Here is a 15,252-nt window from a genome sequence, read left to right as displayed (position 1 = left end):
GGAATCAAACCTGGGTTCCCTGCACGCCAGGCCGACGCTCTACCACTGAGCCAACCGGCCAGGGCCACACTGCTTATCTTTAGATACTACAACTACTAAGTCCTTAGATAGTGCCAAGTACTCTGACCTATGTTATCGACTTTCATGGCTAAAACAGCTCCGGCGGGAAGCAGGGCAGACCATATCCCCGTTTTATTACCTTCCCTGTTTGGAAAAGGCTCCCAAAGTGCTTTCATCTACCCCCTCATCTGATGTTTGCCAGTCTTGGGAGGCTAACACGGCAGGGTTACTACAGATGAATAAACTGGATCCTTAACTGGGTTAAGAACTTTGAGATTCCACACAAAATCGGGACTCTTGTCTTCTGAATCCGCAGCCAAGGTGCCGGTGGAAGGACACAGATCAGTGTGATCATGCGAGTGTGGCCGGTGGAGCAGCTGGGTGCTGGCTACGGTGCACCTCCAGGGCCTCAGCCCTACCTCAGAGGTCACAGCCCGTAGTAGGCGGGGGTTCGCGTGTAAGAAGGACCCAGCTACCTGTCTTTGCACACTTCTGTTTGAGAACCGCTGGCACTGAGAACTAGAATAACAGAAAATAATTCTAGGAACAACTGAGTGGACATCACATGCTGAGAGAAAGAAGGAAAGAGTACACACAAAGTCATGCTGCCTATGAAAATAACGGACAATGAGCATATTATCCAAACTCCAACTACGAGAGCACAAAAAATGATACTAAATCTCCTATCTGTTACTATCCCGCATCAGTGCCCGCCTCACAGCACATATACCAATATGCCATGGCATACGAAGGACGCAGCGTTTCAGAGATTCAGCTGCTTAAGTTGAGAGGTGATATGTATTTAGTACTAAGTGCCACAGACAATAAGCACTTTCAATGCAGTCTCTCCTTTATTCTTCACAAGAACCCAATCAGATAGGTGTTACTACCCATAGGTAACGTAGGCACATACAAGGTACTTGCCACAGTCATATTGCTAGTTAAGTAGCAAAGAGAACGCAAACTAAGGTCTCTCTAACCTCAAACCTCATGTTTTAAAGCTTAGTTAAGCTCCTCTGCATCCCCCAGAATTGTATGCATCAAATATAATGCATTAATTGGATGTATCAGATGGCATGCGCTTTCGGTTTTCAATTGATAAATCAGGTATTTCAAGTTGAAGACTCTTACAGCTGTCACTAAATTCTTCTAGGTGTACTTAATAGCTGGCTCTCATCAGATAAGCGATTATTAATTTAGGCTGTCTAGAGCCTTATTATGATTTGTTTTTCAACCAAGTTTAATAGTGCCACTGCTGATCCATGTTACACAAGCTGCAGGCCCGCGCACGGACTGGGCCTTTTAATTACCTGGTTCAACTGCCATTACTGACAGACCACAGTGACCCTTATACCAGGCCTGTCTGCTTCCACAGTGCTCTTCTGTTTAAGTCTGGGGTAACCAAGGAGACAGAATGATTGATTGGGCCCCGCCACTGCCACCCCCGCTCCTCGGTCACACCTGGGTCTCCAGCAGCAAATGGGAGCCACTGCGCAACATGAACTTGAGGTGGCACCGGGTGTACCCGCTGGGCTCAGGCAGCCGCAGTCCACGGTGTCCCCAGCTACTGGGTGGCCCTACAGGGGAGAAGTACCTCCCTGCTCCGGAGCCCACGCCAGCCGGCCCGAGGAGCTGGCGGACAACAGCATAAGCTTCTAAGAGCAACAACGTCACTTCTCCATGGCCTCCTTGAGATCCCTTCTCTGTGCGCCAGACCAGGAGCCAGGGGACCCAGGTGAACACACAGGTGTGCTTTCAGGAGAGTGGGGGACAGAATCACTGAAGTGACAGGTCTACTCCAGGCATGGTAATATACCAAGTTCCCTGCAGACAAGGAGAGCTCAACACCATTACAGGAAAAGGAATAAGGAGCTAGCAGACGACAGAGCAGGACAATCTTTGAGGGTCTTTCATGCTCGACCATCTTGGGTCAATAATCTAAAAAGAACAGGTTTTTAAAAGCAACTTACTGAAACGCACAGATAGAAGAACAACGTGCAGGGACCAAAATACTATCCCACTGCAGTCTTTAGTATGGTTCTCCTGAGAGCTGGCGTCTCGTGGGGACTCCATAACTCAGGAAAAACGGTAATAGATTTAGCAAAGAAACACCAAATTTGAAAAATAAAATCTCAAACCACCAGGGCCAAGGTGGCATCCTAATGTTATGGTTTTGACTCCTTTCTTCCAATTTCCTGCTAAAAGGAATGATCTGGTTAATAAAAATTTTACAGCCTTAGCGGAAACCAGACCTAAAACTTCAAGGAGTTTTTTTCACTGGGAGGTGACACAGGTGACAGCAGGGTGACAAAGAATACCAACATGCTCAGCATCCAGAAACACAACAGGAAGTCTGCCAGCAAAGCATGCAGGAGACCTGTCTCTGCCCTCTTGCCACTCCAAACCCCCTCCACCATCTCCCAGTCAACACAAGATGCAGGAGGAGAGGTGGAGAGGGTGGGGCTTGGGTGAGTGACGGGCTGCTCTGCCCGCTCCTACTGGAGTCTAAAAGCAGCAGGACATGAGGGATTGGGTGTTCTTCCCATAAACTCAGCACCCAACTACAGCTCACTAACATTTACTAATGATGATCATTTGAAGACTGTATTTAATTGCTCTTAAAATCTTTAGTCACTAGTTTCATGGGGCCTAAGTCAAAAACATCCCCAGCGATAGTGAGAGAGCCCAACAGGGTTTCTAAAGGGGTCCCAGCACACCCCACCCACAAGCACATTGATAGCAAGCGGATGACTCAGACTCTCACAATCCCCACCTTTCCTTCCCTAGTCCCCCCAAAACTTCCATCCATCAACCTAAGTCAATAAACCATAAATTGCTGTGCTCACAGGATACAGCCCATGAATATGGATGTGTGTGTTTGGAAGACAAGATTGTAAAACAAATGGGCTCCATCGTGGCTTATAGGGACCCAGCACACGTGTCGTTAAAGAAACGTCTGACATGATTCTACCCACACACCCTGTTCCAGCATGATTTCAGCCCACAGGAGAGAGTGGGAAAATCTTTTTTTCCAGTAAATTTTTTGTTTGTTTTTGCTTCTGTTCTGCCAGGCACACATATGTGGCATAATCTGCTGCATGAAACACAGCTAGCTGCTCTATGCAGCGACCAAGGGTACAGGCTTTCTTTGAGGTCACAGTTATTACTGCGAATGCCTGTGGGCTGTCTGCAGAAAAGCATGGGATGTGATGACTTTTTCTCCCTCCCGTCACTTACGTGAACACCCTCAGTGTCTCCGCCTTCAACTACTACAGAATTTCTTCCTGCATTTCTAACCAGTCTCCAAATAAAGGATCCAATAGAACCCACAAAACAGAAGACCTTCCACGCTCACAAGACACGTGCCAGAAATAACAGGACTGAGCCTAGGGTGCTATTTATGGAACCCTTTCCCCTCCAGACACCCTCCAGTCCCCCTTTGTCCCTGCTGGAGAGATCTTCGGCTGCTGCCACCAACTGTCTGCCGGAGTCCCGCCAGCCCCGGACCCCTGACAACACACCTGGGCAAGGATTTCCAACCAGCCTGCTTCCCTCCTGTTTTTGTCTGCTGTTCCTCAGCCTGATCATTGCATTAAAAGGGGGGGGGGACTTGATCATCCTTTCACTTGGCCATCTCTTCCTAACTGGGGACCTTCCTCCCACTGTTATTGTCATCTTCCAACATTTATGGATCATCTAAAATATGCAGGACTCCAGAGCAGGAGTCATCAAACGTTTTCTGTGAAGGCCAAAGTGCGAATATGTTAGGGTTTGCCATTGTCGTATACTCCTTTCTTTTTAAAATGTGGAAAGCACATATAAAACACAATTTACCCCTAACCATTCCTCAGTGCACAGCTCAGTAGCATTCGGCACACTCACACGGCTGTGCAGCCAGTCCCCACCCAGGACTCTGTCACCTGTGGAACTGAGACCCTGTCCCAACTCCTCGCTGCCCTCTCCTCTCAGCGCTGGCAGCCATGATCCCGCTCTCTCTCTGCGTGAGTTTGATTTCACATGCAATCTGTCCACTTGCAACTGGCTTATTTCACTTAGCAGAACTCAAGGTTCAGCTATGTTGTAACGTGAGTCAGTCAGAATTTCCTTTCTCTTAAAATCCAAATAGCATTCGTGTGTGTGTGTGTGTGTGTGTGTGTGTGTGTGTGTGTGTGTGTGTGTGGCATATTTTGTTTACCTATCTGTGGCTGGATAAAAAAGCATTCTTAACTCTCAAGATACTCAATCAGCGGCCACAGGCCAGATCTGACCCCCAGATCGTAGTTGGCCCAACCCTGCTCTGGAGGAATAAAAAGCATACTTCATAGACCAGAGTTTCTGAAACTTTCTCAGTCCATGGTACCTTCAGTATATCAGTAATCTTTTCATAGCACCCAGAAACCAAAAGAAATACCCAAACACACCATTTATTAAGTATTTAAGACTAAACAACTTACTATGTAGTTGAGTCCTAACAAATTAGCTCCTGTTGGGCACTTAAACCTGGACATCAGACTGGACACTGCCCATCTTACTCCCCGTCACACACGGATGTTCCTGTGTCCTTGTATTTAAAGCACAATATCCACCCCAAACTCAGCTTTGCAAAAGCATAATCGTATTGAAAGGAATGTGTATTGAATGCTGAAACGAAACTATTTTGAGCCAGCAGTTCACTTTGTATCCAACAGATGTCCCTGCATTTCCCTCATAAATTTAAAGTACCTGGCAGCATCCCCATGAGTTCACCGAGAAACCCGCCTAAGAGCCCCCTGGCACACTGTTTGGGAACTGCAGATATAGACTCTTCCAGGAGTTTCAGGGAAGGTGGGGGCTTGGAGCCCAATACCAAGAATATACCAACCAGTACAAAAGAACAGACGCTCAGTGCAAAATGACTGACACAGACATTAAGAGCCACAGACTCTAGAAAAGAGAGAAGCCTAGAACCCCCAAAGGCAGAGACAGGTAAATAAGAGAAAAGAGTCAAGAAGAATCCATCAAGGCCAGGTAACTAGGAAAAGGATATTATTCACACAAAGGAGGTGAGCAGATGACAAGCCAAGGTAGCCTAGGAGAGAGAGGTTGTGAGTTTGGCTTTTGATGTTCTACGTCTGAGGAGGACAGCCGGTCATTCAGGCAAAGAGATCCAACCAGTGGTTGAATATTCAGGCCTAGTGGATTTGCAGACTGTGTGGGTCTAGTTGACGGTGTTCCCAGGGGCTGATTCGCGGAAGCCCCAGCGCTGAGCCTGCCCACTTCAGAGGCGGGTCAGGGGAGCAGAGGAGGAGAATCAGGAGAGGCTTGAGTGTGGGTGTCAACCTGCTCAAGGGGTCAGAGGCCTCGGGGCTGTTAATGAAGGCATTCTTTGAAATTCCAGTATTTTCTTTTAATTCATTGTGTTGACACGGTTTCAATTGGGCCGCTCAATTAAACACCCTCCACACACTGCATTGCGCGCCCCCTGCCCCATGCTAAGTCTCTTTCCACCCATTTTACCCCCCCAGTCCCCCCACTTCCATGCCCCGTTTCCCTCTGACTACTGCTACCCTGTTGTCCGCATCTCTGTGTTACGTGTATATATAACTTGACTAGTCCCTCCCCTTCTTCAATCCAACCCCTCTTCCCGCTTCCCTCTGACTTCTAAGCAAATGAGTAAGTGCACTTGATGATCTGGTGAGGAAAGAGCTAGCAGCCCCTCAGAAAGAGGGTAGAGGCTGCCATCTTTATCTGGTGGTTTGGGAGGGTTTTATGGTTGGTGAGCGGCTTCACTTCTCTTCTGTATCTTTACCTTTTGTACCCTGTTTTCTGCAGCCTCTTCCTCTCAGTTTTTCCCTCCTCTAGAGCCCCTTCCTTTCTGTTTATTTGTTGCCCGTCACCACACTTCCCCAAATGCCGGTCCACACGTGCTTTTTGTCACCGCCAGATTGTCCCAGGAGCCCTCATCACCAGACCCCTGCTGTGCACTGCAACTGCTTGCTATGGCTGTGAATGTTCGCCTGCCTTGGGCGTCTAGGTAGGGTCCTTCCTCAGTCCCCCTTGTCCCTGACCTCTTGTGCATGCCACAGTGCTCTTGGTATGCGTTATGGAAATGCACTTCCCCAAGCAAGGTTCTTGCCGGATGCTCTCTCCCGGAACCTCCTTCTGCACCTGCTCAACGCTCAGCACCCCGTTGCTCGCTCCCTAACTGCTCACTGTCCTGTGCTGGCCTCACACCCTCCCTTCACTGACCCTGGCTCCTTTCTGTTACAGCTCTTAGTTTAGTCGATCTTACATTAAGTGTGGCTTATGTGTCAGTCTCCTGGGTCCCAGATTATAAACTCCATGGAAACAAGAGGGTTTCTCAATCACTTCCGTTTCCTCATGGGGCCTGGCGAGGTGCTTTGTACCTGCGCAGGCACACTCTCCATATGGTCTTCAAACCAAGGGTGTTATCCTTTCACTGCACGTGAGATGGCAGAACCTGTCCTGAAAAAACTAGAGCAATACCTTTGCATATGACAACAGCACACACTTTTCAGAATGGCATGTTTGTCACTCTCTGTCCCCACTGTGGAACAGATGAGGAAACTGAGACTCAAAGAGGTTAAAAGCTTCACACAAGGCCAAAGAGCAGTAAATACAAGAGCCGGGACTAGACCCAGATCTCCTGACTCATGGGCGGGTATTATTCTGCTGCACACTCTACCTCTGTGAGAATCCATGTAACTATAGCCTGGACTTGGTGATCATTAACCTGTGCTTTAACTATTTCTTCATTGTTTATACGTGTCTAGTGTGTTGTTAGCTTATCTGCTTGTCACATTCAAGTCTAACTATGAGTTTAGATTCCAAAGGATAAAGGATGAAAGCCTAGAATTGGGCAGTAACTATAAACTATAGAAGATAGACTTTCTTATGTATTTCTAGAAAATTTTAAGCCACAATTTACTTAAGCATTTCCAAACACACTCTACAGATGCCACCTATACCTGCCAATTAACCCTTTGAGTAGTTCGAACGTTCATGTACATCCTCATGCTTCCTGACCATCCAGAGTATGATCTATTTATTTTAAAAATGTATAAGGCAATGTTAAAAAAGGCAAATGTATGTTCTTGTTTCCATATATTGGTTATCAAACAAACATAATTTTAAGTTAATAAAACTGAAACTGGAACTAATTTCAGTTTTTGAAAAAAAAATTCACTCCCAGTGGTCAGCGAGCATGAAAAAAACTCACTACTCAAAGGGTTAACACCCTAAAATGGTGACCCTAGGAATTAAGTTTGCTGGATGCCTTCCATTTGCTCCCCCCATCTTTTCACCCTGCGCTGAGTCTCAGTTGATCTGAACGGACCACTTTTCCTATGATTCCCTTGCCATCAGGTTTACCCAACAGGAGTCCAACAGGACATCAGAGGAAGGAAGGAAAAAAGGGAGAGAGGGAGGGAGGGAGGGAAGGAGAGAGGGAGGGAGGGAGGGAGGGAGGGAGGGAGGGAGGGAGGGAGGGAGGAAGGAAGGAAGGAAGGAAGGAAGGAAGGAAGGAAGGAAGGAAGGAAGGAAGGATAACATCTTGATATTTTATTTTATTCCACCAACTTCCTCTTCTTCTTCTTCTGGGAAAATGAAACAGCACTTCCCTCTGAGGTCGGATGTAGCCTGTTGATCTGCTTTGCTTAGACCATGAAATGTGCACAGAAATGGCATGTGTCACTTCCAGACAAGGGCTTCAAAAGCCAGTGGACCTTCACTATGACATTGTGACCAGTGATATCAGACGGGGAAGGTTCCATCAACCTGGGTCCCTGAGAGAGGACATCATGGAGAAAAGCTATCTATAAGCAGCTCACTCCACGCCCTAAGAAAGATAAGCCATGTAAACAAAAAACAAACGTTCGTTGCTTTGGCCCCGAGATGTTGGTGGTGTTTGTGAAGGTGGCATAGTTTTAGCGACTTATACAGTAAGTTGTTTTCTCAAGCTGATCCTGACTAAAGCGACCCCATGCATGAGGGAAGCCTTTGGACTTCTGAATATTCTGCACCCCCCAAAAAAGGTCTAATTAAGCAAACACATATGCCTATCTTTTTGACATCTACAATCAGAAAAACCATGGAAATCAACCACGTGCAAACATGGTAGCCATGGGAACACACCTCTCAGACCTCCAACTACAGGAAGCATAAGTGACTAAGGGCCCCTGTGGCTACACTGAAGTCCTCAGCACACCTCCCACAGGCTGCACACAGCCAATGACCGGGTGCAGTGGGGACGCCAGGGCAGGCCTGTTCCTGGGAGTCACGGGCCTCCGCACAGCAGTCTAGGACACTCCCAGTCTACCTTAACCCTCTCCTTCATTGGGGCCAGATGTGTGTTGCATTCTGACAACTCCCCAGCCTTCCCCACCTTGCTCTCCATGTTTCTTCTCATCAGCTTTTCCCTAGAAAAATCCTTGTGCATTTCATTCTATCTTGGCACCTGCTCCAGTGAGAACCCAGACTAATACAACCACACCGATGAATACCCAGGCTTGAAAATTTAGCTCTGATAAATTACACAGACAAGATCTTGCTGGACAGGGGCGCTCCTGTTAATCTAAAGTCATAAATAACTATTTCTGTACAATGTGATATCCACGGCTATGGCCAGATCTAATTCCTAAATGACCTATATGAGCATGGTATAATTTTCTTCAATATGACTTTGACAAAGTGTGATTTTAACCTATCTCAAAAAAAAAAAAAAAAAGTGCTCTTTTCTAAATGTCCAAAAGAGTCTTCCCATCTCTTATCCAAAACCCTGGAGACGGTGCATTTTGGAATTTAAAATATCATGTTTTAGAAAATTACTCTCACATCTGCCATCTTTGACATATCCCAGAAGATCTGGAGCAGAACTTCACAATCAAATACATTAACTACTTCTTCCATAAAACATATAACTATTAACACAAGTGAGATAAAAAGAAAGAAACACAACAAGGCAGTTCGGCGATGGATTTGCCACGAAAGAGTCCAGCAAAAGGTGGCGCTGTGCTGCCATACCAAATCATTTTTTAAAATTCCATTTTCAGAGATTTTTGAATTTTTGAGTTGGGAATGAGGGATTGCGGGTCTCTCTTATCTACACTACAGAAAACTATGCAGCTCTATAAAAAAAAAAAACAACCAGCTATGCCTTTGTACCAACACAGGAGAACAAACGGCCTCCCAGGCGGGCGCTGGGCGGGGAAAGCTCCTGGCAGGGCAGCCTGGCAGGAGGTGCTGCATAGCCGCTTGGGGGGGGTGGGGTGGAGACAGCCTCGCCAGTCAAGCACCCCTGCCCCCACATCCCTCCTTTCACTACCCACAGCCCTCTGTAAGGACTTCATCTCTCGTTCAGAACTGCTGTGGAGGTATGGTTTGGGAGTACAGTATGAGCATGGTGATGTGGCAAAGCGCTTCAGTACGAATTTATAGTATTTATGAGGCAGACAGATGAAAGTCACCTCTGGCAGCTGCCTCCACTGATGGCGGGTGACTGGAACGCTGTGCATAAACGGGGAGGGGGCTGAGATAGTGCACAGGGGACACTGACTTAGGGTAGCAGATAAGGCTCTTCGGTCACAGCAAGGGACCCAGAATGTGAAACGATGGGCAGGAGCCCCTGCAGGAGGCTTGAGACTCCCAGGTGTCCTCTTCCGCATCCAAGGAGAGACACAGGCTATCAGATGTGACTGCCCCCACTGGGAATGCCCCAAGAAACACCCAGCCCTGGACTTCTGTCCTCGTCTGTTGCTGAGGCCCCGTCCTGCCATTCATAAGGGCGCTGTTCCTCATCAGCCACTAAGGGAGCCCAGAGCCAGAGGAGAGGCTGTCCAAGCTCTGCCTTCCCTCCCAACCTGGCAGCTTTAAATTCTAAATGATAAAAACACAAACAAAACAAAAAGATTAAAAGTAGGAGGAAACATAAATTAAAGAGGAAATATTCTCTCTAGTCTCTCAGTAGTGCCAGCAGAAATGGTCCGTGATGGATGAAAGTTAAGAAATCTTAATTAGGGATCAGAAATCTAATATGGTAACATTCACTTTGCATTTTTTTATGCTTAGTATTGACTATATATTTCCACCATTCACATGTATTAAAATAACTTCATGATTTTAAAAGCCTCGTGTTCATGATTGGTCTTATTGAGAACAGTATTAGTTAATAGACACATAGCACTATTAATATTCCCTGTGAACCACTGTCTGGGAATGCACCAAGTGCAAACACATCGCTTGGCACTTTGACAAACCTCATTCCATTTGTGTGCCACTTATCCTCTAGAATAGATCTCAGGTGATACGCTTGGCACTGCAGATCCCGCGTGAACAAAACAAGCGTGAACCGTACCCCAAGAAGTGGGCAAACCGCTGTGGACGCAGACACTAAGCAAGTTATTGCACAATTAATGATGTGATTCCACTTGTGCTGAGGGTTATGAGAGAGAGCCCAGAGTGACCCGTCGGATCCTCAGGGCAGCTAACTGAGGTGGATGGCATCCTCAATTATGGATAAAGAGTTATGATTAATACTTGTAACATTAAGGTATGCTAATTATAGTGACATAACATATACTGAACAAATAATAATGTTATAATTATAGCTATTATGATAATGACTTCGGAAATCCTTTTATATAAACTGGTCAATGAGGAAAAAGATGGGAAGAAATGTTGAAGAATGTCTAAATGTGTAGCACGGTAGAGCATCAATTACTGCCAGAGGATTTCACTAGCCCTGCTGCGTTCCTCCGCAGAGAATTCCCCCATGCAGGGTCTGGGAGACCTTCACTTCAAGACACCCACCCCACCCCCAGAACAGCGAATCGCTAACAGAAAGACAACCTGGAAATAAATACAAGGTTTGTATTTGCCAATGTTACGTGTTCCATATTTCACAAGACATTTCTGATTTCAAAGACTCAATCCCTTTGTGCCCGTAAACCACTAAAATAACCTAGAACTCTCAAATATTTTCATGTTCAAACCACACCCAAGGTTACCTCTTGAACCTAGGCATCACACACAAATCCTGATTAGGGCAAGTAGCCTGTGTGTTTGGAAAACATCGCCACTGTGCTCAAAAGGCACCGTGTGGCAAGACATGAACATCTTCCATTGAGACCTGCTACTCTTAAGAAAAGCACGCACAAAGGCTGCTAGAATGCTCTACTAACCGTGGCAGGCAGCTGTGGTACAGAACTGCTTCCAAGGTAACATCGTCTCAAAATAAAATGCTCCGGGAATTGGGGGGCAGGGGCCGGAATGACCTGCTGCCTGAATAAACTAGAACTCCCATCACCAGCCGGGACTCAGCCATATCAGGTAACCTCAGGGTCCGTGAAATGAGATCCCATGGATATGGGACTCCTAGATGCAGAAAGGTGGGCATTCCATCAGAAAGCTGCTTTCCTACCCAGGTCAGCAATTCCAGTAACTTTCCAAAGATCCTCTTGATCTTGATACTGTGTATGTTTTTTGACTTAGTGAAGAAACAAACTCCCTAAAATTCGAATTCTAGGCCCATGGGTGCTCCTGACAGCCTACAGTAGAAAAGCCATTGGTTGACTTATCACACAAAATGAGAGTGTCATAGGGATTCAGACGGTGCTAATGAGACAGCCAACCTTTGATGGGACCTTAACTTGATTTTTTTTTTGCTGTCACAAAGATTTTATAATAAAAAATTATGTTCTAAAAGATGGCAAATCCACGAGACGTTTGCTACCAGCGCCCCTCTTCACATCCCCAGGAAACCTTGCACCCCGTATAACAAACATGGCCTCAGAGGACAGCTTCACAGAGAGTTCCAGGTAGCCGCTATCCACTAACTAAGTAGACACAGAAGTCGGTCTATTTGCCAATCTTGGTTTAAACATCTCTTACTTGACATTCAAAATGTCACGTTCTAGGACACCAAATGAAACCCATCAGACTTAAGCTATTGCCCCTGTTAAGACCTGTGTTTGATATGCCTAAGGAATATGGATGGAACAAGAAATAAGGCTAACGTCACCATCACGTCAGTTACACCATACTCACCTGCCTCAGTTTCCACTGGTTGTACTGCAAACAGATAAAAGATTACATCAGCCAAGCACTGACCTTATGGAGAGCAGGAGCCAAGACTGGTACCAAGAACCCATTGTAAATATAATTTACAAGCTGATTACGAATCAAGGGATGAGCCACCTAAGAGAGAAACGAGGAATTATGAAAGATACAAAGAATTCAATGTTTAGGTCTTCTTTGAAAATCACACATTTTTGTATATACATCCTGAATTTTAAAAAAAAATCCAAATTTTGATTATTTATTTCATAGTTAAAAAGTAAGTCAGACTTCAAACCACCATGAAATTTTTTCAGATTTTTTTTTTACAACATAAATAGCTTGGACTTTCAAATAAAAAAAACTGGTAATTTTAAGTGTCCATTTGAAAAAAATAGACAATAAATAGACTGAAGATGTATCAGGAGTCATAACATAAGACTCACAAACTAGAAAGTATAATTTTTACCCCATAATTTCATCTATGTCCCATCTCAACTTGTGACTAATTAAAAATATATACAGGGGTGGGCTAAAGTAGGCTTTACAGTTGTAACACAAATAAATCATAAAAAAATAAACTATGTTTCATGTACTTACAACTGTAAGCCTAATTTTGCCCACCCCTGTATATATAATTGTCAAAATAGACAATTAAATACATTTATTTTGCTGGTAGAAAAAATATTTCTCATTTTGCAGACGAAGGCATTTAGAAAATCTTTTCATAAAACAACAGATCTTATTCCAAAAAGCAGAAAACATTATCAGAGGTACAAGACTTCCTATATTTGGTTTACAAAATATATTTAGCATATATAACTCTCACTAGCATCTTTATAAGCAATCTTTTCAATAGCTTTGGAGGCAAAGCACACACATATAAAAAAAAAAACCTTAAAATCTATGGCCTCAATTTCAAAATATAATACGAAACATATCACTTCTCTGTCCTTAACCATGCCTGTTAGCTTTACTTCTCTTTCTTAAAGAAAACAAAAAGTCAAATAAAATAAAAAGCAATTTCTAGGGAAGTGAGGCTAGATCTTTAAATTACTAATCTGTGTGTACATTTAGGGAGAAACTGGTAGTTCATCTCTTTTATTTCCACATACTTCTGCAGGATAATGTTGATAGACTGTAATATTAAAGAAAAAAATAACTTAAGATGTAATCCACTTATCTTATATATAAATAAAACTTCCTTTGACTTAGCAATAAAAATGAGATGGGAACCAAAGTAATTTACTTGCATTTTCTTCCAGAAGCTATTTTTTTATTTAGTAGATAAACAGATTATAACTAACATTTTTCACCTTACAATCACCATGAAGAAAATTTGATTTCTTAATAAAACCAAAATATTAAGGTGATGTTCATGCTATATAGAAATAAAACACGTTTGATGAAAACCTACTATATCCTTCATTGTATATAAAATCTTATTTTTATTGAAAACAGTAACAAGAAATCTGGAAGCAAAAATCTAATCAAGAAGCCAAATATACATAGTAGAGTTCAGTGACATTTTTCCCCCGAAGTAGGCCAATTTCAAAGCAAATTTAATTTGTGTTGCTAAGAAGATGTTTAAGTTTCTCTAAATTCAATTGAGATAACAATATTCTTTATGTAGTATGCACCATTAAGCAAAATAAAGTGTTTTCCTTTGTAGAATCTGAAAAAGACCTGGAAAGAAAAGTGGTATAATACGGGGTACTTAGAAACCTAAAAATATCTGCTTAATGAGTCAAGCATTGAACTTGTTTTTGATAGTTAAGTGAATAATCAAAACAGAATTAACATTTTTATAAGGAAGATAAAAAATCTACTATTTTTTTTCTCAATTAAAACTTCCCAGAAACCCATAAACTAACATTTTTATTCATTCAAGGACATTAAGAATGCTTCGAGTAAAGCATCAATACTCCATAAACACTAAAATAGAAAGAGGGAATGTCTGTGAACTACTACTTTACAACGCCCACCCGTCCTCTGAAGGGAAGGTACCCAAGGGCCGCCATACTGAGCTCCGGTACCTGGATGACCGCGTTGCAGAACTCCAGCGAGTTCATGAACTGGACGAGCGAAGGCAGCAGGAGCCAGTCATCTTTCAGAAGGCAGTGCCACTCCTCGCCTTTCTCTTCCAGCTTCGTAGGCAGGGAAGAGTAGAGACCACTGAGCCCGGTTGCAAGCACCTGTGTTCAGAAATAAAACAGGTTAAGACTCTCTTCCAAAGTCTTAACCTGCAACTAACAGCTCACAGGGGAGGCCAATGCCAAAGTAGCAAGGTATTAGAGCACAACGGGATTTTGCTAGCTAGGAAGAATTCGACAGGTGGAGACAGCAGGGAGGGACAACCCCAGTAGGGGGCACAGCAGCACCCAGGGTATCTGGTTAATACGTACATGGTTGACAAGGGTTGCTTATCTCTTAGGTACCAAGCCTATGCTGGTCCAAGGGTTGGGGAGTGAGGGAGACACAAGCAAAGATAAAGAAAACATGATTCCTGCCCCCAAGATGTACAGGAGGGGCGCACTCATAAACAATGCCTTACAGCACAGCACGCTGAGTGCAGAGGCAGCCGCCCAGTCGATGGGAGGAAGCCCTGGACTACGCGGTCCAGGAGAGAGGACCTCACAGGTCAGAACCACGAATGCCTTTAGCAGAAAGATTCTTGCTAACATGTTAAAGATCATGATGGACACATACATATTTACCATTTAAAAAGCACTTTAAGCTGATCTTCACAAATGATAGCAAGAAGAAAGAACCAGGGGTCAGGGGTCAGGGGTCATGGGTCAGCTAGATGTGATGACAATAGTTCACACAGAGTACAGTGGGTTCACACTGAAGCATGGGGGGTGGGAAAAGAGAGGAGGAAACAAATTTGAGAGTCACGTGTAAGGTGGATGCGAGGATGAGCTAACTACGACATCTATCGATCCATTATTAATCCAAAGCTCATGGGGTTCACTTCCTCCCTCAGAGCTCCGTTCTTAAAATGACAGCATTTGGGCTTAGTAAATAAGGGTGAATGAGAACTCAAAACTATTAAGTGACCCAGATTGGTCATTGAGAAAGCGGTGGTGTCTTTAACACAGAAACAGAACTCGGGGAAAGCCTTACCAGGTGGTGGCGCAG

General features: G+C 44.4%; 1 protein-coding gene across 3 annotated transcripts in view; it reads right to left on the bottom strand.

The window, feature by feature from the left end:
- FHIP1A (FHF complex subunit HOOK interacting protein 1A) overlaps positions 1-15,252 on the bottom strand; it is a 254,514-nt gene that overhangs the window by 62,049 nt on the left and 177,213 nt on the right. For all 3 annotated transcript variants that reach the window (XM_066386484.1, XM_066386504.1, XM_066386494.1), the window contains exons 5-6: positions 14,148-14,306; positions 12,166-12,252 (exon numbers count right to left, since the gene is read on the bottom strand). In XM_066386484.1, the coding sequence (XP_066242581.1) occupies positions 12,166-12,252; positions 14,148-14,306 (246 nt within the window). The remainder of the gene's footprint in view (positions 1-12,165; positions 12,253-14,147; positions 14,307-15,252) is intronic.

Source organism: Saccopteryx leptura, chromosome 1 (assembly GCF_036850995.1).
Source record: "Saccopteryx leptura isolate mSacLep1 chromosome 1, mSacLep1_pri_phased_curated, whole genome shotgun sequence".
Classification (NCBI taxonomy): Eukaryota; Metazoa; Chordata; class Mammalia; order Chiroptera; family Emballonuridae; genus Saccopteryx; species Saccopteryx leptura.
This window is presented reverse-complemented; position numbering and strand designations above follow the sequence as displayed.